General features: G+C 35.3%; 2 protein-coding genes across 2 annotated transcripts in view; one reads left to right on the forward strand and one right to left on the reverse strand.

Moving 5' to 3' along the window:
- Window positions 1–14,762, forward strand: part of LOC116181315 (cleavage and polyadenylation specificity factor subunit 1) — a 35,212-nt gene extending 20,450 nt beyond the window's left edge. Inside the window, exons 11-14 of the mRNA XM_031501633.1 lie at window positions 1,636–1,909; window positions 1,965–2,094; window positions 14,481–14,586; window positions 14,637–14,762. Of these exons, the coding sequence (XP_031357493.1) occupies window positions 1,636–1,909; window positions 1,965–2,094; window positions 14,481–14,586; window positions 14,637–14,717 (591 nt within the window). The 3' untranslated portion in view covers window positions 14,718–14,762. The remainder of the gene's footprint in view (window positions 1–1,635; window positions 1,910–1,964; window positions 2,095–14,480; window positions 14,587–14,636) is intronic.
- On the reverse strand, window positions 6,177–6,903 carry LOC116181321. The gene is made up of 2 exons (XM_031501638.1): window positions 6,745–6,903; window positions 6,177–6,696 (listed from the first exon to the last, which is right to left on the reverse strand). Exons 1-2 carry the CDS (start codon window positions 6,866–6,868, stop codon window positions 6,296–6,298), a joined length of 525 nt encoding a protein of 174 aa, XP_031357498.1. The 5' UTR covers window positions 6,869–6,903; the 3' UTR covers window positions 6,177–6,295.
- Window positions 14,763–14,780: the final 18 nt, after the last annotated feature.

Genomic DNA, 14,780 nt, shown 5'->3' on the forward strand with positions numbered 1-14,780 from the left:
AAAAAGTAAAAATCACTTCCATAGGAAAAGAATGATGATGGTTGACTGGAAACGAAACGTCAAACTTAAAATTTAAAACTAGCATCTTGTAGAGGGAAAAAAGTGCCCATAATAATAATTTCATTTATTTCGAAATATTTTTTTAAATAACTTCAGTAAAAAACACGATTTTGCAAAATTTCGTTTTTTTTCGGATATCTCCGAAAATAGCCGTAATTTTTTTAGTTTCAAAACTGCATTTTGTCAAGCATCAAAATACGCAACTTTCCCAAATTTAAACTACCTACCTATCTCTTACAGTTCCCGAGATCCCCATGGGGGCCCTCGAATTTGAATCTGCCTGTATATGGATACATTGATATTACCGTGCATTTCCATATAACGCCATTACAGTGTGCACATTTTAAATCATTTGAAGTTTTCTGAGTTACGAGATGCCGTTTAAGGACATGGTGGTGATGTGTTGCAAAATCGCACTGTGCACATTTTCAATATTAAAAGTATTGTCAACAAGAGTCAACTGGGTTCATGCCGCAGCTAATAAAATATTTGTAGTGGGGATACGTGATCGTTAGCCTTCTTACGTGCCGGCTACAGTAGCTTAGCTCGTTGTATAATCACACTGTGCACATTTTAAATCCTTTGAAGATTTGTGTCTTACGACATATCGTTTCAGAACATGTTAAAGATTTGTTGGAAACTTTAAATCTAATGAAGTATTGCGTATTTTTAAGCGGCAAGCATTTATTCGTCACTATTATTTTATATACTGCTGTGTGCAATGGCGTGCGGTGTGATGGACAATGACAAAAATTATATTCCGAAACACATGAAAGAAATAAAACAAAATCCTTAAAGGAAAGAAAAGCTTGTTTGAACATATGACCCTGCACTCGGGCGGGCGACAATTAAAATAAGATATCTTAAAATTACTTAGTTTTTTTTAAATAATCCATATAATCTAGTCGTAAAAGGTTTGCGATAGCATTAAAACTGACACAAAATCGCTCGCAGGAACGTCACTTCAGAATTAGATGACAAAACAAAACCGGCTTGATCAATAAATTGACAAATTTTTGGTGGCTGTTCGGGGGGGTATAAACTTCTAATAAGAGAATCTTAAGAAAAGACCTCGTTGAGCACTACAATTGCTTGCTTTTTCCGCTCGACTTCTACACACTTTATTTCGATACAGACAAACTGCGTCTTCCCATAAACAGGCTGACTGCCCGCAAACAAATTACGCGCTCTGCAAGCACCGCGACAATAGCAGTTTCGTTTTCTTGTTGACTCCAGTATTTAAGGAACCACCACTTCCACCGACATGAAACGCGCGTCTTCGTTGGCAACAGATGTGCATTTCCTTTAAATTATTTAACTTTTACCTGATAGTAACTCCTTATCGCAAACGACCAGATGTAACCTCACTTCGATAAAATTAAAATGAAAACTACGCTATTACAAACAATTCCAAAAGAAAAAAACAAACACTGAAGTACAAATTCAAATAAAACAAACCATTTTCATTATGGAGCTGAAGAAGTACTGCATTTATTTAACATAGCGAGGACAACCCTAAAGCGGAGGGTATCATCTTATCTTTTCAAGATCAAAACCATTAAATATGTGTTGCAGGACTATCGGCCGTGCGAGGTGTTAACGATCGAATACATGATCGACAATACCAATTTGGGCTTCCTCGTGACGGATAGCGAGAAGAATTTAATTTTGTACATGTACCAGCCGGAAGCGCGGGAGTCGTTCGGCGGGCAACGGTTGCTGCGTAAGGCCGACTTTCATCTGGGACAATCGATCAATACGTTCTTTAGGATTAAGTGCAAGGTCGGGCAACTGATGGAGGACAAGAAGGCGATTCCCGGTATCGATAAGCGTCACATTTCTATGTTCGGTAGGTGTACGTGGTGTCGCTGCTCGGGTATTAATGGATCGCTTGCGATTTTTAGCAACTTTAGATGGGGGAATTGGATACGTACTTCCGATTGCCGAGAAAACCTACAGGCGGCTGCTTATGTTGCAAAATGTGCTTCTGTCGCATGGATCTCATACGTGCGGTTTAAACCCGAAAGCATTCCGGTAAGTGTACGGCAACGCCTCCCTCCCCTCCCCATAACCGCTTGATGTCCATATTTTAACTCTGGGTTACTTACACACCTGGCACTTGGTGCACCCAATCGTTTTTTGTTTCTCTCAAACTTGAATACTTATGGTAACGTAGGACGAGGCAAATTCAAAAATCGTAAAAAATCGTGTGGATAATTTTCTTGTTCAGTTACTAGTCCCAATTTTGGTTGTGGTTTTTTAGTGTTCTGCTTATCTTATCAATTTCTAGTTTGTCATCTCCAACGCTGGTTTCCATGCAAAATTTATAAATCTCTCAAAATTTTTTGGTTTTTGAAATATTTAAAAATAATTAGATTTTTCGATTCTATGAAGTACCCTTTTTATTCTGATGTAAATGATGCATTTCATTCTTTAATTGCGGGCTGAATTAAAAAAATTCCTATTACGGACCTGTACAAATATTTTTTTAAAATAAATAATTATCTAGGACAATCAATTTTGCAGATACACACGATTCTTAATAAAGCTTCATACGAAAAAGTCAATTGGGGTTATATCGGGTGAACACACTGACCAGTGTGTTTTCAAATGCGTGCTAATCACTTTGTCTGGAACGGCTCTAGAATTATAATAATAATATAACATATCGCTATGTGCAATGGCAAACATAAACACATAATTCTTGGACACAAATAGAAAAATCTGACATGAAAACTCTAACTGGATCGCACTGTGGGTTCAATTAAGCACACAGTTTAAATGACAAAAGACAAAAATTTATTCCGCAAAACATGAAAAACAAATTTAAACAAAACGCTGAAAGAAAGACAGGCCTTAAGAGTCTTATGGCCGTTTGCACCGACAAATTTAAGCGGAGCTTAGCTTAAGCGTAGCTTAAAATCCATGGCAACCATTGTCTCAATAATCGTTGCCATGGATTTTAATCTACGCTTAAGCTAAGCTCCACTTAAATTTGTCGGTGCAAACGGCCATTAAGGGCCTGTTTTTTTTACACATACCCGCACGCTGGCGTTCGACAGACAATTAAATAGAAAAATCTGAATTACAGTTCTTGAATCCAACAAATTTGCGACTTTCAGGCACTCTACAACTGACACACAAACGCTAAACTAAAAAAAAAGCTAAGAAAAAGCCGGATCTTTTCGTTATCTCCTCCTACTTTATGAAGTTTCAAATAAATCGCCAATCACAATTAGTATAAATAAACGTCAGCTTCCACACCTACCGCGATTTGTTCTAACCACATTACTGTAGCTTTAATTTCTAAGGCAATTATAACATATTTGATATCATTGTAAAGAGAATTTCAAGCTCTTTAAGAATAATACAGAGAAAAGTAACTGTTCTATTAAAAAAAAAATAATTTTGTTTTCTGATTCTCTTTTGTTTTTATATCACTTTTTTTTAATATGTGGCTTTATCGGTATTCACAAAGGGAAAGCTTAGGGTCTCCCGTCGTTTCCGTGGAAACAAAATTGTTTTCTGTTCTAAACTTCATTTTATATCCTGCTCCGCGTTTTTGAATGTTATTTTACATGCGACAACCAACTGGTTCCAGAATTTGCATACGGGTGCCTTTAGTGATGGTAAGTACTTTCCTTATATTTTCAAAATTTTAAAATTTCTAATTCCCAAAAAGTGAACAATCTCTAATACTCTATTTCAGGATCCCCAATATTTTAAATTCCCAAAATTTCAGCCTACTATTTTTTTATGTTTATTTTTCTCAAACTCCAAATCAAAAATTCTCGAAAGCTCAAAACTCTCAAAATTCTAAAATTTGAAATTCTCACAATATTACAAATCCCAAAGTGTCAAGTTGCAAGAGTTTTAGAACTCCAAATGTTCAAAATCCCGTAATACACTAAAATTAACAGTCTTCCAAAATTGCAAAAATACAAAATTCTCACATTACCAAAATCTGCAATCAAAAAACCCATTTTCCTAAATTTTAAAATTTCCAATTACCAAAAATTGCAAAATCTCAAATACTGTATTTCAGGATCCCCAATATTTTAATTCCCAACATTTCAGTCTACTATTTTTTTTATATTTTTTTTTCTCAAACTCAAAATTAAAAATTGTCGAAATCCCAAAACTCTCAAAATTCTAAAATTTGAAATTCTCACAATATTACAAATCCCAAAGTGTCAAGTTGCAAGAGTTTTAGAACTCCAAATGTTCAAAATCCCGTAATACACTAAAATTAACAGTCTTCCAAAATTGCAAAAATACAAAATTCTCACATTACCAAAATCTGCAATCAAAAAACCCATTTTCCTAAATTTTAAAATTTCCAATTACCAAAAATTGCAAAATCTCAAATACTGTATTTCAGGATCCCCAATATTTTAATTCCCAACATTTCAGTCTACTATTTTTTTTATATTTTTTTTTCTCAAACTCAAAATTAAAAATTGTCGAAATCCCAAAACTCTCAAAATTCTAAAATTTCAAATTTTTACAATATTACGAATCCCAAAGTGTCAAGTTGCGGGAGTTTTAGAACTCCAAACGTTCAAAATCCGTAAAACATCAAAATTAACCGTCTTCCAAAATTGCAAAAATACACAATTCTCACAATTACCAAAATCTGAAATCAAATCTTAAATTTTCAAAATTTTAAAATTTCCAATTCCCAAAAATTGAAAAATCTCAAATACTCTATTTCAGGATCCCCAATATTTTAAATTCCCAAAATTTCAGGCTACTATTTTTTTTATATTTATTTTTCTCAAATTCCAAATCAAAAATTCTCGAAATTCTAAAATTTCAAATTCTTACAATATTACAAATCCCAAAGTGTTGAGTCGCGAGAGTTTTAGAACTCCAAATGTTCAAAATCCCGTGAAACATCAAAATTAACAGTATTCCAAAATTGAAAAAATACAAAACACATGAAATCAAAATTCCCATTTTATTAAATTTTCAAAATTTTTAAATTTTTAATTCCAAAAAATTGAAAAATCTCAAATACTCTATTTCAGGATCCCCAATATTTTAAATTCCCAAAATTTCAGCCTACTATTTTTTTATATTTATTTTTCTCACACTCAAAATCAAACATTCTCGAAAGCCCAAAACTCTCAAAATTTCAAATTTTTACAATATTACAAATCCCAAAGTGTCAAGTTGCGAGAGTTTTAGAACTCCAAACGTTCAAAATCACGTAAAATATCAAAATTAACAGTCTTCCAAAATTGCAAAAATACAAAATTCTCACTTTACCCAAAGCCCATTTTCTTAAATTTTCAAAATTTCCAATTCCCAAAAATTGAAAAATCTAAATACTCTATTTCGAGAGTTTTAGAACTCCAAACGTTCAAAATCACGTAAAATATCAAAATTAACAGTCTTCCAAAATTGCAAAAATACAAAATTCTCACTTTACAAAATCCCATTTTCTTAAATTTTCAAAATTTCCAATTCCCAAAAATTAAAAAATCTTAAATACTCTATTTCAAGATCCCCAATATTTTAAATTTTCAAAATTTTAGCCTACTATTTTTTAGCGCATTTTTTAAGAATTAAAAAAAATTGCTATTTGCGTTTTGTCTGTCCGTCTGGACCGACTTCTACCGTTTTGAACTACTTCTAGGGGAATGGTCCTAGAGTCCTGGAATTTTTTGCAGTAGGTAGCCTATACCTTGAAGGTGTGCCAGACGGTCATCAAGTTTCGCTGCCTAAAAGGGGGGCCCCCCACGAATTATTTCCTGAGATGCTGTTTTTGAAAGTAAAATGTGCATAACTTTTACATACGACAACCAATTGGTCTCAGATAAACTCTACGGGGGCACATGTTCTACCCTTCATGGTATTCTGCCCAGAGTATAACATTATGTCCAAATAATGAACGTTTCAAAGACTTAGATATGTAATGCCGTTAGCTTCATGTGCGTTATTGTTGCTGAAAAGAATTAAACAAAAGACACAAATTTTGAGCACTTTGGAGAGCTCCCAAGTGAAACATGGTACCACATTTTCAGTGTAGTTGATTATATTACTGTAATTAAATGAAGAGCGCTTATTCGAACCTCATTTTTGTTAAGACATTTAGATGAATAAATTTATTATATGATTTGCATTCCTTTATTGATTCATAAGTAAACGTTTTGGCTGTACAAATGCAAACACTTTTCACTGAAACATATCTTGAATATATAAATACGGCGATCAGTGCCGTTTATCTACCTTATACGTCTGGAAGGTTATCGTAGGCTTCTTCGAAGTACTTGTTCAATTTGTGGCCGGGACACTTCTCGCTTTCCCATTCGTCCGAGCCCAAACGGTCGCTGAAGTAGCCCAAGAATCTGGTGCAGAAACACTTGAAGTTGATTTTCTGAAGTTCCTCAATTTGCCCCTTCAAAACCGCACCGTCGCATTGGTCGCATCCCTTATCGTGACGGATTTCGAGTTCCCTAGTGCACTTGTTGAACTTGTCCTGGGGGCAATCGACCGTTTGATCGTCATTGAGTATGCACTTCCTCCATTCGCTTAGGTACTCGGCGTTGAGACAACCGAAAGGAAACTTGATCAAATGTTGCCTTTGCACTTCCACATCATCGCATTTGTCGGCACGACAACGCTTGTTTTCTAAAAAATGTTGATTAATAATTGATTATGGGCACGTTTTAAACTTACTCTGCGCGTTGCAGCTTGAGAATGCAAGGCAGACGACGAGAATTGCTAAGTACTTCATTGTTGAATGATCTCTGAAGAATGGCGTGATCTGGCACTCTTTTATACCAGTGGTTTGTGATATCATTGGTGGATTGCGCAAGTCTGTTATATATTTATTTATTTAGAATTATTACAATTGTGGGTTTCCCCTTTTTAATAATTCTTATAGCGTAGATGTCATGGAATCTTACGGAGGTTGCATCGTTATCAGGCTCTCTTATCAGTATTTGACGAGACATTTTTCCGGGTTACGCTACTGCGCTGACCTCTTCTATCACTTTCGGTCAGTCTAGCCGTAGACAAATGCAGCATTTTCGGAAGTGTAGGTACAAGACCCTCGTCCAGGGGGCGCTTAACGCCAAAACGGATCCAAGGTTTTCAGCACTCCAAAACATCTTAATCCTAATATTTACGACTTAATTTGTATTGCGGTGGTAGCAATTTGCTCAAATTGCTTTATTTTGAAAGTAATAAATGTGTAGGGGAATTACCGAACTATTTTACGCCAGATTTGATCCTTGAGACTCTTGGTCAACATTTTTTGTGGGACTCCGTCCTGTGGAATGACGCACAGAAATCGTATTTGAGTAGCATATGAATCGTTAATTTACATTCGTTTCGATCTTTTTGAAAATTAATTCAGCTTATTAAAAGTTCAAACATGAACTACACATTATTGAATCGCACAGCATATGGGTTTAAATATTTATGTCGATAGGTAAACTCCTAGTTGGAAACCAAATAGATTCTGTATTTATCAATTATTAAGAAATTACATATGTAAATAATAAATCCCTCGTGATAACCGCTAGATTAATTGCCCATGGCAACATAAAATTAAGCAAGTTTATTATCAGACATTGTTACTAAACTGCAATCGCTTTATTCACAATTAATTAACTACTACCACTATCAGACAGGGTGTTCATAACACCATAGCTAATTCTTTTCCACTTCGGCAACAAAAAGAATAACACTAAATGGCCATTGAAAGTACTTTAATTTCCATTGATCTCCACATGCACCCTGTAGTACAGGGTGAGTCAACGATTGCGCGGAGTAACTTAATGCCTTGAAGATAACATTTTTCGATCGAGTGCTTTTGTATTATATGGTTGAATATTCTCCACATTTTAAAAATATTTGGAATTATACAGGGCACGCCCACAAAGTAAGGCACCAAATGGTACATTTTTTTTAAATAGAACCCCCCTGTATTTGAATGCATTTTTGAATTCTCCGTGTAATTGTACGTCTTTTTATTACAAAGTTACAAAATTTCATATTAAAAATCTCACTTTTAAATGGAACACCCTGTATATTTTTCTGTCATTTTTAGCTCCTCCAAAAACCTTCAACTTTTGGTAATAATGTACTATACCTATCTCTGATAGTTTTCAAAATATCTTGGTTTTCCTGGTTTTTATAGAATTTACATCGGAGTTAAATTAAATTTGCTTTGTAGTCAAATGTTTTTACTTATTCTCCAGTTTTTGGACTTAAAATAAATTGTTTGAAAAATAAATTAATCGATATGATTTTCGTTTTGGACAAGATAGATAAAAATTGCCTTTTTTTGCATGTCCACCTCACTATTATGTAAATTACATATAACTTATTTAAGAGTAGAATATAAATCCCAGGAAAACCAAGATATTTCGAAAACTATCAGGGATATGACATTAGTATCAAAAGTTGAAGGTTTTTGAGGGAGCTAAATGATGACAGAAAAATATACAGGGTGGTCCATTTAAAAAAAGTGAGAATGTTTAATATGAAGTTTTGCAACTTTGGACCTACCAAAAAAACACCATGTAAGGTATATTTTTAATGTTTCATAGTAGATGTATTTATTTGACTTTTACTTAACCCAGGATAAGATATAAAACCTGGAATCAAAATTTAAGTAATAATTTCGACAATATTATACTGATGCTTGCAAATGCCAAATTTTTCTTAAAAATCGAATTATCTTTAAAACTGCTAGCTTTTCGGATATTAACCATATAATAAAAAAGACGTACAATTACATGAAGAATTCAAAAATGCATTCAAATACAGGGGGTTCTATTTAAAAAAATGTACCATTTGGGCGCCCTACTTTGAGGGCGCACCCTGTATAATTCCAAATATTTTTAAAATGTGGAGAATATTCAACCAAGTCATAATACAAAAGCACTCTATAGAAAAATCTTATCTACAAGGCATTAAGTTACTCCGCGCAATCGTTGACTCACTCTGTACAATGAATTTTGACAATACATAGACTTTTTGTTCAAACTTATGAGCACTTCATTTTTTAATGATAAATACCCTAATTCTCGAATTTAACCCAACTCGACCCTTGAATTTGGCTGATTGAACGATTCAGATTTCGGAATAAAAAAAGGAGCAAATTCTTGGAAAAAAAACGAATCTTGAATTTACACCAAATTCAATAGACTCTTCAGTTTACACATTACAAAATATGTCAGTCATTGAAAATTGAGTGGATCCTTTATGACCAATTAATCAAAGCATTACGTTAAATTTTATACAAATTCTTTCTACATTAAATCTTTGAATATTTATAGTCCGGTCAAAATAGACATTTCAAATAACAAAAATTCCGACAGGGCTGAATTTTGGTAGAGACCTTGGGTACACCAGTAGAGATAAAGTGTCAATCCCCATAGATCTCATGTGTGCTAAAAAAATTATTCAAGGTCAAAGGGCACAATTTTCGGTTTTTTGGATTTATCTTAAAAACGATAAATTTTATCTAACATATAGTCCAGACAAGAATTCTAGACCATAAAATTATCTACAAAAACGATCCTTATACTTTTTTCTCTAAGAATCACCATTCCTAAGATATCGCCCTTCTAAAAGTTGAAGGAGGTACCACCGGTGAAGTAGTTTACTTGCGCGTTTTTTTAACCTGGTTTCCCCGGTAGGCCTACTCCACGATGTGTTATGACGGAGTTTTATGGGATGATGATTATTGATTTTGAAACTGATATAGGTGATTTAAACTGTAGTTCTGATTGCTGTTTATATTTTAATCTGATTCACACTCTTCAAATTCGACTCCAACAGTCACGTCTTCTTCGATTTCTACTTCTTCTTCCTCTTCTTGCCGAATGAATGATCTCACCCGCTTCATCGCCACAAAGTAAGCAATTTTTTTTAAATCAAAAGTGAGGTTCACGTACTCGCGCTCTAGTACGAGGTGTACTTACTTGTGATGGACCGGCTTGTTCATCCTCATGTTGTCTTTTGATAGTAGCAACTGAACTTTTCCTGGTATATGATTTTCGGCAATCCACGTGCATTATTACAGACTTTTCGCTCTGATTTTGATCCAGGCCATGTGAGTAGAAGGGACTGGCTAATATCGGGGATTGAGTAACTTTTGAGTGTATATTCTCAGAATTGTATATTTTATAGCTACATATACGAAATATAAATAAGCATTTTTACTTATTAAGTGCCTGACTATGAATATAGGAGGCATTTGTTTGCATATCATGTAGAATGCAAATCCTTTTACTCTTAGAACGTCAATATCTTAGGAATGGTGTTTCTTAGGAGAAAAAGTATAAGAACTATTTTTGTAGATAGTTTTATGATCTACAATTTTTGTCTAAGGTGTATGTTTGACAACACCTCAGTGAGAAAAATAAAATAAGTATAAATTGTGCACAACTCAGGGCTATGGTTGGTAGAAATTAATTCCTTTCGTTGAGACCTTTCATTAGACTACCATGAAGGATAAAACTAGTTCCACTCCCCCCGCCCCCTCCACCCCATACTTTGATAAGAGGACAGAAAGAAGGGCAGTAGTTGGTAGAAAACGGCTCCTTTCATTGAGACCTTTAATTAGAATACGATGAGAAATAAAATTAATTTTTAACCCCCCCCAGGCCCCATCGCTCACTGATCTCGAAAAAGAGTCGCACGAGAAAGTTATAGTTTGTACAAACCAATTGATTTATTGATTTTGATGAGACCTTTCATTAGAATACCATGAAGGGTAGAACATGTGTACCCCCCCCCCTCCCCATTTTCTAAAGTTTAACTTGGCACCACTAAAGGCATGCGTATGCAAAATCTGAGACCAATGGTTGTTGTATGTGAAAGTTATGCACGTTTTACTTTCAAAAAGAGCATCTCAGGAAATAATTCGTGGGGGGGGGGGGCTTTTGGACAGCGAAATTTGATGACCGTCTGGCACACCTTCAAGGTATAGGCTACCTACTGCAAAAAATTCCAGGACTCTAGAACCATTCCCCTAGAAGTAGTTCGAAACGGCAGAAGTGGGTCCGGACGGACGGACGGACAAAACGCAAACAATAACACGTTTTTTTTATTCTTAAAAAATGAACATTTTCACCTTTGACCTTTAATCACTTTTAGCACACATAGGATCTTTGAGGACTGTTGGCACTTTATTTCTATTGGTGTACCAAAGGTCTCTGTCGGTTGTTATTTGATCTATTTGACTGGGTTATTAAATAAGAGGACAGAAAGAAGGGCAGTAGTTTGTAGAAAACGGTTCCTTTCGTTGAGACCTTTAATTAGAATACAATGAGAGATAAAATGAATTGTTAAACCCCCTCAAGCCCCGTCGCTCACTGGTCTCGAAAAAGAATCGCACGGAAAAGTTATAGTTTGTACAAACCAATTTATTTCGATGAAACCTTTCATTAGAATACCATGAAGCGTCATGTGATGACACCACCAATTGGTTGTCGTATGTAAAAGTTATGCACATTTTACTTTCAAAAACAGCATCTCAGGAAATAATTCGTGGGGGGAGGGGGGGGGGCTTTTAGACAGCGAAATTTGATGGCCGTCTGGCACACCTACAAGGTATAGGCTACCTACTGCAAAAAATTCCAGGACTCTAGGACCATTCCCCTAGAGGTAGTTCGAAACGACAAGACGGACGGACAAAACGCAAACAATAGCACATTTTTTTAGTTCTTAAAAAATGCGCTAAAAAGATGATTTCAACACGTCTCCCACAGTGGGACCGATTGAACTAAGTTTATTGTTGAAACTATCGAAGGTTTTAGTTAGAATTTCACCACTTTAAACGATTTAAATATGTGACTTATTTAATTCGCCACGAGTCCGACGCAGTTTTTTCGCTAACGCGTAATGAGGAATTTTTCTTTAGATGAAGAATATTGCAGGACATGCAACGTTTTGCCAGCGTCAATAAAATTGTCAGTGGGCTCCAAAATGGCGGACGAATCAGCTGTGTTCAATCTATACGTGGATGATACCGCATTTTTGCATGGACCTCTTGGAGATTATTGCTTCGATACTTCTGAATTTACTTACGCTACTTGTGTCATTACGAAGAATATACCTTCAGAGACCCGATTTTGTCTACATTACTTCTAGTCACTTAGAAGATTCATTTGTACTAGCTTAACTAGGTTTCATATCCTTTATATTAATCTGTTTACTGATATTTAGTTTGAAGTTACGTTTATGCTTTTATTTTACCAATTTGTATAGACGATTCGTTGTCGATCAAATTTTGCTTTTGCTTAGTTTTAACAAAATTGAATGATTGATTCTTATACCTATTAATTACAGTTTTAGTGTACGATGTACCCTAGTGTCAGACGCGCTATTCACTATCTCCCTTGTTTGTTTGTGTAGTCATCTGTTACAGATAAGGCAGGAAAGCGCACTTTTGAGCTCAAAAGGCCGTTACAACCAGAGCTCAATAATAATAATAACAGTCTTTATTAATATAAACTACAACATAAGTATATATAATTGAAATGAAAATTAATGTAAGAGACATACTCATGGTCATCATTATGGCCGCCTGAGGGGTTGTTGCCTTATTCATTTTATGAAAAAGAAATAAAAAAAGAAACGTGAGAGCTCAAAATTTTTATTTTCGACCATGTTTGATTACATACTGGTTTTGGATACAATGGAACTGTAATTACTGCATTTGTTTTATAGTAATTTAACAATCATAGTGTGCTGCGGACTCCTGCTCTGACATTAATAATTTCGCTGACTAGTTGAACCCGAGTGATAAATTGTAATTATACTTAAATATATATTGAAAACTGGAACTAAAATCGAAAATAAAAACGGGAAAAGACAATAGCATTCAAAACCAACATTGGTAATACACGATTTCCCTTCGAATCTGAATTTTAACGCATCCAATAGTTTCGGTTAGCGAACTTACGCAAGAATCTCCCATCTCCGCTTTTTGAATTTCGCCCGGTAGAAATACCGAAACGGGCCCTATTTTGTGAACGAAACAATGCGACGAACTACAGTAGTAGGTCCACGCACAAATGAAATTTAAATTATATAATTAGCGGAATAAGGATTACAATTTAATTACAAGAAAAATAAATAAATTTACAAATCATTGTTAATAAATGACGCGGCGGCAACCATGGTGGGCGGAACGGACAGACGAACTCGAGCGCCACCAATGGATACGGCCTTGCCCCATGTCAAGGTCGGCGATAGTAGCGGTAAACTTAATTAGAGTACACGACAGCTCCAGGAATCGGACGAGTTCAGCAAATGGGGGCGGTCACTTCGGAAGCACTAAAACAAAATTACGGCGCACGGCTCATACCGCAAGTTCCCTAGCGGGAGTGAAAGTAACAAAACACAAATTAATTAGTGGTGTCTACAGGAAATTAAATATCCCCCTCCTCCTTTATAATTAATGAAACAGAAAGTAGCTTGCAATTGAACAAAACAGTAGAAATTACTGTGCAGGAAAAAGCACAAGCTGTAAATACGGTGTGGTCGACTTAAAGTAGAAACAAAAATCAATCAATACAGTAGCAAAACATCCAAAGGCAAAAAGATCCCCTCTAAACAACGGTTTTACTTTAAAATGTGGCCATTCCATGGAGGGCACGTTGGTTTGCCAATCAGCCCAGTGTATTCGGATAAGAACGTCCAAAAATTAAAACTTCTTTAATTGTGCGGCCTACTGACGTCCTAAGGTCTTAAAATGCAAATTAATTAAGGCCGCTTCCTTTGAGCACTCTCACGATTTGATCGGATGCTGTTCTGCAACTCATTAAATTAGCCACTGTTAATTCTCGCTTTAATTTCCGAGGTGAAATTTGTAAATTCATACTTCTAATTAACACTAATACCGGGGCTTGGCCTTGCAGTTTTAATGCTCGTTTTGGTATACCATTGGAAACCTGCTAATAATGACTTAACGGAGCTGAAATATCATTTGTCCTTGTCTTCTAAATGACGAGAACTTTCGGACCCAACAAAGATAATTGAAATATCTAGACGGAAACCGTTGTAAACGGCGAATTAATTACAGCTACAAGCAGAAGCAATTTGTTTTCTGCATTCTGGGTGGGGTACACAAATGCGTATATCTCAAGAACAGATTTTCAGAAGGGGCCACTTCATGCCTTGTTCCATGTGATTTCATTCTTTTGCTCGAATTTCTGCAAATCAATGCAGGTTGATCGCACATGTCAGACCTTTCAAAGAGATTTTGTCAATTCTCATGTCAAAGGATTTGTTTTGATTTATTCATATTGTCACAGTTTTACTGGACGAGTGGAAGATCGCCCATGGCGAACTCTGTTCCATTTGTGAAAATTTTCTTTAGTTTTTCACAATAAATTATTATTATTATTATTCTGTAGTATGCACTATTCTCAATGTTTTTTTGATTCCAGGACGATCAAAAATTGGCGCAAGCACAATCCGAATCCGTGCCGATCGATAATCGACGGAGAACTAGTTTGGAATTTCCTGCATCTGTCCATAAACGAAAAAATGGAGGTAAGCTAAATCGCTCGCGATTAATCCGTATAACAAACACCTTTTCGCAGGTATCCAAAAAGATCGGAACAAAATTAGAAGAACTCATCGACGACTTGTCGGACATTCAAAAGATGACTGGGCACTTTTAAGAGGGCGCCACTTGTATTTGTTAATAAAAAACAGTTTTCTTTTTCGATTGATATTTTACTTTA

This window comes from Photinus pyralis, unplaced genomic scaffold (genome assembly GCF_008802855.1).
Source record: "Photinus pyralis isolate 1611_PpyrPB1 unplaced genomic scaffold, Ppyr1.3 Ppyr1.4_LG9, whole genome shotgun sequence".
Lineage (NCBI taxonomy): Eukaryota > Metazoa > Arthropoda > Insecta > Coleoptera > Lampyridae > Photinus > Photinus pyralis.